Source organism: Marmota marmota, unplaced genomic scaffold (assembly GCF_001458135.2).
Source record: "Marmota marmota marmota unplaced genomic scaffold, marMar, whole genome shotgun sequence".
NCBI lineage: Eukaryota > Metazoa > Chordata > Mammalia > Rodentia > Sciuridae > Marmota > Marmota marmota.
The window spans coordinates 58493300-58504739 of record NW_025999900.1 but is presented as its reverse complement, the minus strand read 5'-3'; the positions used below and the strand labels follow the sequence as shown (position 1 = coordinate 58504739).

At 58.7% G+C, this 11440-nt stretch overlaps 1 protein-coding gene and 1 long non-coding RNA gene across 4 annotated transcripts in view; one reads left to right on the top strand and one right to left on the bottom strand.

The window, feature by feature from the left end:
- Positions 1-11440, top strand: part of Asb2 (ankyrin repeat and SOCS box containing 2) — a 34779-nt gene that overhangs the window by 8690 nt on the left and 14649 nt on the right. The window contains exons 2-3 of one of the 3 annotated variants that reach the window (XM_015495075.2): positions 2492-2767; positions 9421-9519. In XM_015495075.2, the coding sequence (XP_015350561.1) occupies positions 2562-2767; positions 9421-9519 (305 nt within the window). In that variant the 5' untranslated portion in view covers positions 2492-2561. Of the gene's footprint in view, positions 1-2491; positions 2768-9420; positions 9520-10736; positions 11093-11440 lie in introns of those variants that run through there. The other 2 variants (XM_048799246.1, XM_048799247.1) reach the window with 2 other exon arrangements.
- On the bottom strand, positions 6387-10781 carry LOC125615347. Its single transcript, XR_007345952.1, has 3 exons — positions 10654-10781; positions 9656-10531; positions 6387-6747 (listed from the first exon to the last, which is right to left on the bottom strand). It is a non-coding gene; the product is annotated as an uncharacterized LOC125615347 (long non-coding RNA).

Genomic DNA, 11440 nt, shown 5'->3' with positions numbered 1-11440 from the left:
CCGGCAGTTGCTGGAAGGCCAGGGGTGCCGGGGGGCAGGGGTGGAGGGGCGCGGGGACCAGATTTTGAAGGGAAGGAAGCTCAGCTCTACTGTGCTGTGCAGAGGGGGGTCTCTGTGAGGTCTGCCTGAGGCTGGAGGCCAGGGCCGGGCAGGCCACAGCAGAGGACTGTCACTCTTAAGGCTGTGACAAGGATAAATCAAAATAATTCTCTAAGGGGCTCAGCAGGAGTCCATGTGAGTCCCCTCCCCCGGGAGGGTCCCCCACTCCAGCCCCCCTCTCTCAGTGTCCCCTGCCTCTGCCTCTGCCTGCTGGCTGCCATTCTTCAAGAGGTGGTTCCAGTCACCTGGGCAGCTCGGGGACTCTGACTTGGTCTGAGGCGGGTCCCAAGCTGCTTTTTAGTTCTGTCTGCTTTTTAAGTAGCTGGGCTGGGCTTGTGATGCACGTCCACAGAAATGCACAAACCACGCACATTCAGGGGTCCTACAGCCACCTACACCACATGTGACCTCCCCGATGGAGGAAGGTGCAGTACCTGGTCCCTGGGGTCTCCCAATGTCCCTGCCACTCAGCTCCTCCCAAGGAGAACCATTTTTCCTGACGTCCATGGCTGTAGGTAGTTGTGCTTGTCCCAGAGCCTTGTATATACGGGGTCACATGTGCCTTCGTTCTTACCTGGCTTATCTGGTCAATGTTAGGCCGATGTGGAGAGGTCCACCCTTGTGTGTAGAGGGAGTTTCTCTGTCGTCGCGGGTGTGTGCCCTCCGTCCGTCCCGTGAGCGCACCGCCAGGTGTAAAGCCATTCAAAGGCTGGCGGACGTGTGGGTCCTTTCCACTGGGGCTATTGTGAATAGTGCTGTGTGAGTACTCCTGACCTTGTCTTTGGGGAGCACTTGGCTGTACCACCAGGAGGGGAACATCCAGGTGACATGGTGGGTGTGTGGTCCAAGCACCATCCATTTTCCAAAGCGGTTTTACCATGTTACTCTCCTCCCAGGACATGTACCGGGTCCTCCCTGGCACTTGGCATTTTCTCGTTTTCTTGGAGCTGAGTTGGCATGCTGCCAGCTGTGGATCCAGGGCAGCCGGGGCCTGGGGACGCTGCAGGCGGCAGGCCCTGCTGGGCAGGCTCCCCGGGCAGGTTGCACTCAGGCCCCCCAGCAGGTTCTCTCAGGGGCCCCGGCGGCAGCTCCAGGGGAATCTCCTCCTTCTCCTGGTGATGGTGACAGAGGGCACTGCCAGAGCTCTCCTCACCTGCCGGCTCGTGCTGTGTCCTCAGGGGCAGAGCCAGCCAGGTGGACGTAGACTGATATCCACGCTGAAGGGAGGGGCCTCTGCTGAGGGGAGGGAAGTGCATATTTGCTGATGGAGTCCAAGCACAGCCCCGGGATCTGGGGTGTCTTTTTAAGGCCTCATGTGACTCCAGTGCTCGGCCAGGGTAAGAACCGTGACCCACAGTCACACGGAAGCCAGCCCGTCGAGGCAAAATCAGGCTCAACTGGTTTTATTTCATTTCCTAAAAGTAGTTGATTCAACCAGCTCCGATCTCTTTGAGGCATTTTTGTTCTAGAAGAGGGTCCCTGTAACGAACACGGCAAACCCTTTTAATGGTTGATTTTAGCCAGGCCGGGAAAGCCGCAGCAGCCAGCCTGGGTCTGATCCGTCTCTGGCCCTCCCAGCCCTCCCCGGGGAGGAGGAATGCAGGAGGCCAGGAGAGGAGGCGTGGGTGCTTGGAAGGGAGGAGGGTACACGTGCTGGGTGAGCTCTGTGAGGCTGGGATCGGTCTGCTGGGTCATGGTTGTGTATCCAGTATTGTGTCCCCAGAAGAGTGCCCGGCACAGAGAAGTGGCACAGCACGTGACCTTTCAGTCAATCTATGCGTGCATCCATGTTTAGATAGGCTGCCTGAAATAAGAAAAAGCAACAAGTCGGGTGGATGGATGCCCCAATAGATATAGGCAGGGTGGACGGAGGGAAGGCCTGTGGGTAGATGGGTGAGTGGGTGGACAGACAGAGGATGGATAATGGAGAGAGGGGTGAGTGGGTGGATTGATGGCTGGCTGGATGGTGGATGGTTGGAAGTTTGGATAGATAGGTGAATGGTGATGGATGGGAGGGTAGAAGGGTAAATGGGTGCATGAACAGGGGAATGAGCAGGAGGGAGGAAGGATGGATGGATGGATGGACGGACGGACAGACGACAGACAGGTGGGTCAATGGCTAATGCTTGGATACATGGGTGGATGAAGGATGGACAGATATATAAGTGGGTGGGTGGAGAAATGCACGGGTGGTGAGTGGATGGATGGGTGACCTGGTGAGTCGAAGTCGGAAGGGTGGCGAGCGTGTAGGTGGAGGGCGCTTTGGAAGATCATATTGCTAGTGAATGAATAGAAAATGAACGTGTGATCTTCAGGGAAAAGCCTGGCCTTCCCTGGGGGCAAACTATCTTGCAAGATCCTGTGTGACAAGATGGCCTCGGTCTCCTTGCAGGGTTCCTGGACTTGCCATAGCCCCCCACCCTGTGGAGTGTCTCCTCTGGAGGCCAGGGTTGGCGGTGGGGATGGCGATGGAGATCAGCGCTCCGGGCCCACAGCGGGCCATCGGCAACGAGGAGTACAGCCTGTACAGCAGCCTGAGCGAGGAGGAGCTGGTCCAGATGGCCATCGAGCAGAGTCTGGCGGACAAGACACGGGGCCCGGCCACTGCCGAGGCCACGGTGTCCTCGCGTGCCAACCACCAGCCTGCCCATTTCTACCCATGGACCAGGTAAGCAAGGTGACATTGACTAAGGAGCTGGTCCCGCCCGGGCCTCTGTCAGCTCATTCCAAACCAAGTCACCCTGCTCTCCAGCACGCTTTTACGCCTTAATGATTTACGTCTGTCATCTAAGAGTATTGAGCTCTACAGTGCCAAGTGTTGCAATGTGTGCTGTGCAGTTGTCCCCAGGTATCCTAGAGGGGCTGTTTCCGGGACCCCCACGAATATCCAGGTCTGCACAAATAATGTCAGGGCTGCGGAAATCTTTGTCATACTGTATTGTTCAGGGAGTAACGACAGGAAAAAACTGGTGCATGTTCGGTACACTTCTTTCCAAATACTTTTTTTATCTGAAGGAATGCAGAACCTACAGAGATCAAAGTCCAGCCGCACAAGCTCGGCCTCGGGTGATAATCCTCCCAAGGACCCTCCTGGCCATCCCCATGACACGGTCCCATTTCGCCAATGAGGAAACTGAAGCTCAGGGTAGCCCAGGTCACACAGGGAGGAGCGGGGTGTGGGGACGGGACTGTCTGGCTGCAGCGCCCCGGCTGTGCCCCGTACCCCGGGCTTCCCACTCCAGTGAGGCAGGACCACGGTGCTCAGTGTGGCCGGCACTTCAGGCTGCTCAGCCGTCTCCCCTGGGAAGCCCATCCGGGTAGCCCAGGACGTCCACCCACAGAGCCGTGCTGCTCCTCCTCGGCTCCCCCCGTCTAGGCACTGCTCACCGTCCTGGCTCTGCACCTTCTAAGGGCTGCACCACCCAGTGAGATACGGCATGAGCCACCACCACGCTCCACAGGCGCCATTAAATATTCAAACAGCTCTATTAAAAAAGTAAAGTGAGCCAGGTGCAGTGGCACATGCCTGTGATCCCAGCAGCTCGGGAAGCTGAGGCAGGAGGATCATGAGTTCAAAGCCAGCCTCAGCCACTTAGCGAAGCCCCAAGCAACTTAGTGGGACCCTGTCTCTAAATAAAAAATTTTTAAAATGAACTGGGGATGTGGCTTAGTGAGTAAGCACCCCTGGGTTCAATTCCTAGTATATATTTTTTTTAAAAAGTAAAGATAAAAAAAGCAAAATTAATGTTTTTTATGTCTAGAATACCATCATTCCCACATGTAACTAATATAAAAATTATGAATGAGGTTTTCACCTAAACTTTATTTTTTCCCCCTGAAAAATCCAGTGCGTGTTTTTATCCTCATGGCACCTCTCAGTTCAGGCCAGTGGCGCGTCCAGCGCTCACTAGCCACACATAGCCAGTGGCCGCTGACTGGACAGTGCACGTCTCCCTCTTTGTAGAAGGCAGGAGCCAGAGAGGTAATCAGCACGTGACCTTCAAAAGCTTTTAGAAAAGAAATACATACACTGTAAAAATATTTTTCTCCTCAAAGTCCAGTCCGAGTGTGTACCTGGAGGAGGGTGGTGGGGGATAGGAGGTGCTGTGACAGCCACGCTGGCGTTAATGGGAGGGTCCAAGCTCCCTGTCTCCAGCAGCCAAGTCCTGTGGGACCCTGAGCAAGTCACTCTGCCTCTCAGAACCTCTGCTGCCTTCTCTCCTAACAGCAGCGGCAACAAAGAGCCTTTGCCCAATGTCAGGTCCCAGGTGACAGGGGCTACGGTGGAGAAGGTCTATCTCAGCCCTGTCCCCCCAGACACTCCCCGGGGCTCCCCACGTAGCTCTGGCCCTGGCGAGGCTGGCCCCCCTCCCCCAGACTGGCTGGGCCCAAGCCCAGGATGCTGCTGCGGAGGGGCCCCTTCTAGAGAGGAAGGTGTGCCGCCCGCTGGGGAGCTGCAGGAGGCTAGGAGCAGGCCACCAGCAGGCCCTGACCGGAGAACAGAAACCCGGGGCCAGGACATGGTTCACCGTGGCGGGGTTCAAGGAGGCCCCTGGTTCCTGTTCTGGCCAGTTCAGCTGAAGTCAGCCCACAGGTTCCTCTTTCTCGGGAGGGGATCAGATAGTGAAGGGCCTGCTGCCCAGAGCCTCAGCTGCACGAAGCCACACGTCCCCCAGGGTAGCTGCCGCCTTCTCCCCAGCACAGGGGCTCCTCCTGGGGGTCCTGGGGGTGCTGAGAGGGTCTTCCATGGGAAGAGTGAGGAAGCAGAGACCCACAGGGACATTCGCCCAGCCTCCTGGGAAAAGAGTCTCCCAGAGGCCAGACCACTGTCCAAGGTCATCTAAGATCCCGGCCAAGTGGCGCGTGGAGCAGGGTTAGTGGTGTTTTCTCACTTTTCCTCCCAGTGCTGGGGGTTGAACTGGGCCTCCCTCGTGCTAGGCAAGTGCTCTATGCACTGAGCCACGTCCCCAGCCATCTTCTCACTCTTGCAGGGACTGGGAACGTCAGTTCTGCCCCCTTGACCCTGGAAGGGTGGGCCGGGGTCGGCTGGGAAGGAAAAGCCTTGTAGTACTGTGTTTAATCCCCCCACTCCTCTGCACCCCAGGGCATGCCTGGCCGGTCACACCCGTGCACTGGCTGCTCCAGAACCCATGCAAGGGCGCGCCCCTGTGTCCACTTAACAGAGGACAAGACGCGCTCGCAGCAGAGGCGAGGGCTGAAAGGCAGCCGGTCGGGCCCGGAGCTCTGGCTCCACCAGGTGCTGCTGATTCTGCTTCCTCCCCAGCCCCCGGAGTGGGGCTCAGCCTCATCACATCCGCCTCCCACCCACAAGGGTTCAGGGTCCCCGAAGACACATGATTCACACACGCTGTGCTCAGGAGTCCCCCTCGGCCTGGCGGAGGTGGAGGACCGAGCGCCCCCCACACCTCCACCCGGAAGGGCAGGCTCCATCAGGTGGTCCAGAGCAAGTTCAGAAAGAGGATGTCACCACGGCCTCAGGGGCCCCTCTCATCCTTCAGGTCTCTGATGAAATGTCACCTCCTCAGCAAGTCCTGCCCAGGACACCTCCAGGTCAAGTGGATCCCGCCCCCGCGCCCTCTCTGGGGTTTCCTGAGTGGCTCTGGCTACAAGCACAGTGTCGGTTCTTCCATGTGACTCCTCCAGAGCAGGGACCTCGCGTCCCCTTCTCCATGAGCCCAGGCCTGACCCATGGCAAGTGCCAGGTAGCCGTCTGAGAGCGAGTGAATGGAGGATTAAGGAAGGGAGGAGGCGGCCGTGGAGAGAGAACTGAGTTCGAGGTTCAGGTCCTGCTTACGCTTTCTGAGCCCCAGTGGACTTATGCCTAAAATGGCGATACCTATTTTTTCCTGTTCAAGAATGCCTGCAGTATTCTTTTTTCCCCTTTCTTTTCTTTTCTTTATTATTATTATTATTATTTTCATTTGTTTCGTGGTGCTGGGCATCAAACCCAGGGCCCCACACAGAGGCAAGTGCTGAGCTACAGCCCCAGGTACAGTGCAGGACTCTTAGGAGCACCAAATATGGGGACAGCTTGGTTTGACCTTCGCCTGCCTCCTCTGTGAGTACCTGGGGCACCAGCCCGCACTGCCTCTGCTTCAGAGGCCAACTCCCCTGTCACCCTGGGAAGGTCTCCTGAGAGTGTCCCCAACTACCTGTGACCCTCTTGGAGACAGCGAGCAGATACTGTACCCTTTTGTCCTCGGTGCTTAGCCTCATTATACACACCTAATGGATGTTCTTTGGAAATAAAAGCACCTTGAAGCCAATAAGGATTCTTAGGCCTGTAGTTATCATCTTGTGATAATTATAGGAACGGAGTCTCTGGGATCCTAGAAAAGAAAGTCGGGTCAGCACCCCCTCCCAAGATAGATGCTCCCTTTCAAAGTCATTTCCCAGGTGGCTTCTGCCCTACCACAGTGTGGCGGGACCAGGTTTGAAACGTGCGCAGGAGTCACTTGTCAAACTCGGGTCGCCAGGGCTCCCTGAGAGGCCGACCTCGCTCCCAACATGCAGGGTGAGCAGGGTCCACGTTCCAGGAAGCAAGTCCATGAAGAGACCACTCAGAGGGCCCAGGAAGCTGGGTCTTTGCGGTCTTTAAACTTCTTCATTTTATTTAAGGCTACATTTCTAAGAAAAAGGAGGAAAATCTGAAGCAGGAACTTGCTTGGGCTGATACGTGCACAGCCGCCAACCACTCCAGCCAAACCACTGCCTTGCTGTGTGCTAGCGATGGGCCGGGTCTGCCCCGCACCTGAGGGGTCCCTGCCCGAGGCCTGGAGGGTAAAGACCCAGGGGCACATGGGGACCCAGCAGGGAGACTGCAGCCCTGCTGCTTGCTCAGTGTCGGAGGGAGACAGGGTCCCACCTGGGCCTCTTCCAGGGCACGACCTGCAGCCACATCCCGCCCGCCCAGGCCAGGCTCCTCTCACCCTTGATGACTCAGCCTGCCCTTCGCTCTGCTGGGAATTCCCCTGCCCTGGGGGGGAAGCGGGGCCTCCCGTCCTGGCCCAAAAGAGCACGAAACTCGACTGGGGGCCTGGACTCCCATCCAGTCTGAGATTCACAGGTCTGTGGGCTCTGGGTAGCCATCCTGCCTGGCCCCCCAAACCAGCTCATGCACCCCAGTTTTAGTACTTCCCAAACAAGCCTTCCGGTCTTGATCCCTCCTGCGGTGCTGTGGCTGTGTCTGTCCTGGTCTCCACCCCGCTGGCCTCTGATCGTCTTGAGGATCCACAGAAAGATGTGACTTAGTGATCTGTCTACTTAGCCCAGGCACAAGGCTTGGGACCAAGCCGGAGCTGGGAAGCCGTTGTTGAATTGGACTCAGTTTATGGTTTCCTGTCTGCAGAACGGGAACAAGGCACCTCTGCCTCCATCAGAGACCGTGAGGCAGAACCTCCATCACCCCAACTCCCCGCTGCTGCCACTCTCCTTGCTGTTGTTATAGGGAGACAGAGGTCCCAGTGTTAGGATAGCGTGGCAGGGTTTTATCAGTGCTTCTCATCCTGCTGAAAACATTTTAGTAATCAAAAGCACACCCAGGGAGCCCAGGGCTTTGTCAAGACCACAGGGCTGCTGAATGCAGAAGTGGCCTGGTTCAGGGCTCTGTCACCTGCCTAGGTCTGCAGCCAGTTCAGGCGACTCCAGGCCAGCAGCCCCAGGGCCCTGTGGGGGGGAGGACCAGGCCAGAACTTGCAGGTCCTGGCCTGGGATGGTGGCTCTGGGTTTGCGTGACACACCGAGCTTCTCTGCTGTCCTGCGGGCACAGGAAGCCTCCATCTGGCGCTTCAGCCCCACCCTGCATTCTGCCACTGAGGCACAGAGAGCCGTGGAGCCCCATTCACAGCCCAGGCCTGTTAGTGCAGCCACGGAGCAGGGGAGGGGAGGCAGGGAAGGGCAGGCGCTTGGAGGAGGGGCTGCCCTAGAGCCCACCTGAGCCTGGCTCTGTCCACCTACCTGCTGTGCGTGACCCCAGCCAGTAACCCACACTCTCAGAGCCTCGGCTCCCTTGTCTGTGGAAGCAGCCGCTCGGTACCCACCTTTGGGGTTAGTGAGTGAACCTGGCATGTGTCCTGCCCAGCCTGTGCAGGGGGTGGGAGTGATGGGAGGAGGCAGAGGAGGAGGTAGAGGAATGATGGGACGAGGAGGGTCTGCAGACCCCCAGCAGGCCACCTCCCTGGCACCAAGGCCTGTCCCTGCTCAGAGGCCCGGGGAATCTGCAGGTTCTGGCCTGGCCTCGGGGAGCATGGGCCCTTCCGGAGGTCACCATCACTGTGGCCCATGGGGAGCCGTTCATTCATAGAGTGATGTCCTCCCCAGTCCCAGAGACAGCCCTTTCCCCAGGTGTCCCTGCTGGGTACCCAGGGTGTCAGGGCTGACCCCCAGGAGGGGTGATCAGGGACCCCCTACCCCCTTCTCACAATCTCAGGCCAACCCGGGTCATGGAGTGGCTGCCACACCTCCTTCCTGCCCTTGTGACAGCCCAGTGTGGTGGGGAACCGAGGCTCTGAGAGGTGACATAATGGTCAAGTGAATGGCTGTCCGGGGGAGCCCCGTCCCTTGTACTTCACACAGGTCACCAGGGCAGGCCTCGCCAGTCCTCCAGACAGGGGTTACTCTTGCACTACTTTATTAGCGGGGAAATAAGGCACAGAGAAGATGATCCAGTCCCAGCTTCTGTGGCTGCAGTGCCCGGGGTTGAACCTGTTCATCTGCCTCCCAGCCCAGCCCCAAGGACCTTCCCCTGTGTGCACCTTCCTCCTGTAGCCTCTGGACGTCCAGCTCCTGACCCTGGGCATGGTCTTTGCCGGATGAGCCCACAAGGTCGGGGTGAGGGGCACACCTGGTCTGATTCTCAGCGTGGGCTCCCTGCCCCCTTGTTTGCCCATGAATCTCTTGTCCAGCTCCATGGGGATCCGCCTGGCCTGCTCCCTGAGCCCCTTTCAACCTAGGACTTGCACTGACCACTTGTCACCTCCTCCTGGTGAAGAACGTCACCTTGCTTCATATCTGCCGCTGGTTGGCTGGGGAGGGGGTGGCGGGAGTGGGTGAGGTTAACCTCATTGTTGTCTTATATGGTCATTTAAATCTCCCAGGGCTTCCTCCAAGGGCCAAAAATAATCCAGAGACACAGCAGCTGTGTCCAGCACACAGAGAGGACCCGGCCATCTGCTTTGGTTCAGAGCCCTGTGTCTGTCTGTCACTCAGCCTCTCCCTCCGTCCCGTCCTGCCTCCGGCCATGACCCGCTTCTCCTATGCAGAATACTTTTCGCTCTTTCATTCCTGCTCTGCTCCCTCCAGGTCCTCAGCGCCGCCCGAGAACCCCCCGGCCCGGCCCCCCATGGGCTTGTTCCAAGGGGTCATGCAGAAATACAACAGCCTCAAGACCTCCCAGCTGGCGTAAGTGCCCCTGCCCGGCCCCAGACCAGTGCCACGCCCACACCCCAGCCGGGGTGTCAGGGAAGGTGGGGAGGGGAGCAGGTTTGAAGCCCCCAGGAAGACACGGCACCATGGGGCACCTTGCAGGCAAACCCACCTACGTGTGGCCCCTAGCTGCTCCTTCTGAGCTGGGCTTGGTGGCCGCAGGCTGCTGTCCTGCAGGAACTGGCCCCCTGACTGTGCTTGGGATGGATCCTTTGGAGACGCCCCCAGAATGAGGTGTGTGTGCTGGAGGGGCCGGTAGGGCTCTGAATCTGGGGCCCCAGCCAGAGGGGGCTGGGGAGATGGCCTCAGAACCCCAGAGTCCCAGAGGAGCAGGGAGGGGGAGCCCAGGAGCCAGCTGCACCTTCTGTTTGTCACTCTGTCTCACATTCTGCCGCCACCTCTGGGGTCCTCTGAGCACATCCAAAGCACCCAGACCTGCAGCCTCCGTTTTGCCTTGCTGTCTTCCTCCGAGTGCCAGGTGCTAAACCCCAGAAATCGTTGGAGCCACAGGAGGAGAGAGAGAGCTTGTCTCCTTCCCCCTGCTCCCCCTGGTAGAAGCCGCTCAAAGCAAAAGAGGGGCGCCGCCCCTGGTACCCGCACTTCTGTGCTCAGTGGTGTTGCCGGGAGGGGAAGAGGCAGCCGGCGCCTCCCGCTCTCCTTCCCAGCCTCTCCAGACCCGGCACCCGCTGCTCCCCGGTGCCCCGGGAGGGTCTGGCAGTTTGGGGAGGAGAAGCCCAGCTCCGTTCTCCAGCAGATTGCTACTTCCTGCGTGACTGCCAGAGAGGGGCTGTCCCTCGGAGGCTCCCTCTCTGGAGGACTGGGTTGGAGAAGTCAAAGTGACGAAGTCAAGGTGACCTCTAGGGTCCTGTGCAGCTCGCTAGTCTCTGGTGACCTGACACCCCAGCAGCTGCCCCACTCGGGCAGGGACCTTGTCTGAGCTCACCGAGGAGCCGTCCATGTCTGGCACTGAGGGCTCCAAGGTCCATGACTGCAAGTAGAGAGACACATGAGACCCGTGCTGGGCGGCAGGTCCTGGGGGCTCGCTGCGCCCCCTCCCATGAGACCAGCCGGCCCCCTCCCCATCCCTTTTGATTCAGCAGAGCCACATACCCAACTGGGACTTTTCCTGAGGTCAAAGGGGGGCTGCTCTGTCCTTGCCTAAGTGGACTCATCAGGTGGCAGTGACAGTGTTGATGGGGACTCCAGGACTTATCTGGTCAGTTTCCCACCGTCCTTGCTGGGTCTCTATCTCAGCCAGTGCCCTCGCGCTATTAATAACGCAGAGGCTGAGAGTCAGGAGGAAGTGCAGCTCACACGGCAGGAAGCTCCGGGAGGGGGCAGAGCTGGTGCTGGAGACCCTCAGAGCCCATCCGAAGCGGAAGGCACCTAGGCACAAGGCTGGCCTCCGGCCTCACCTGCTCCATCTGGGGAATGGGGCTATGTATGCAGAACCCGACCCAGAAGAGGATCTGGGGGTCTCAGCCGTGGTGGTCCTCACTCAGGGAATGAATGAGTGAGTGAACGGGGGACCTGAGAAAGCCAAGCAGAGGTGCTCTTCCCGTTACCCCTGGAGTCTCTGTGGTCCTCAGTTTTGCCTCCTGAGGACTTCCAGTTTGCTGATCCTGGGGGTATTGAGTTTCTCAGTGGCTAGATATGTGGGTGTGGGTGGATAGCCCAGGCTGGTGCTCTGCTGCGTCCTCTTGGTAGAAGGCCCTTGGTGTGAACTAGCGTCAGCCGTAGAATGCACAGGGGTGAGAGGTCCCCTGAGTCTCCTGTAGCACTGGGCTGCAGGGGGCTCAGCCCTGTCCCAGAACCAGCTGGGACCCAGGACTGAGGGACTCCTCACTGGGCCCTGCCTCTGGCCGCACCTGAGGCCTGGCTGCTTCCTGCTCTCTCA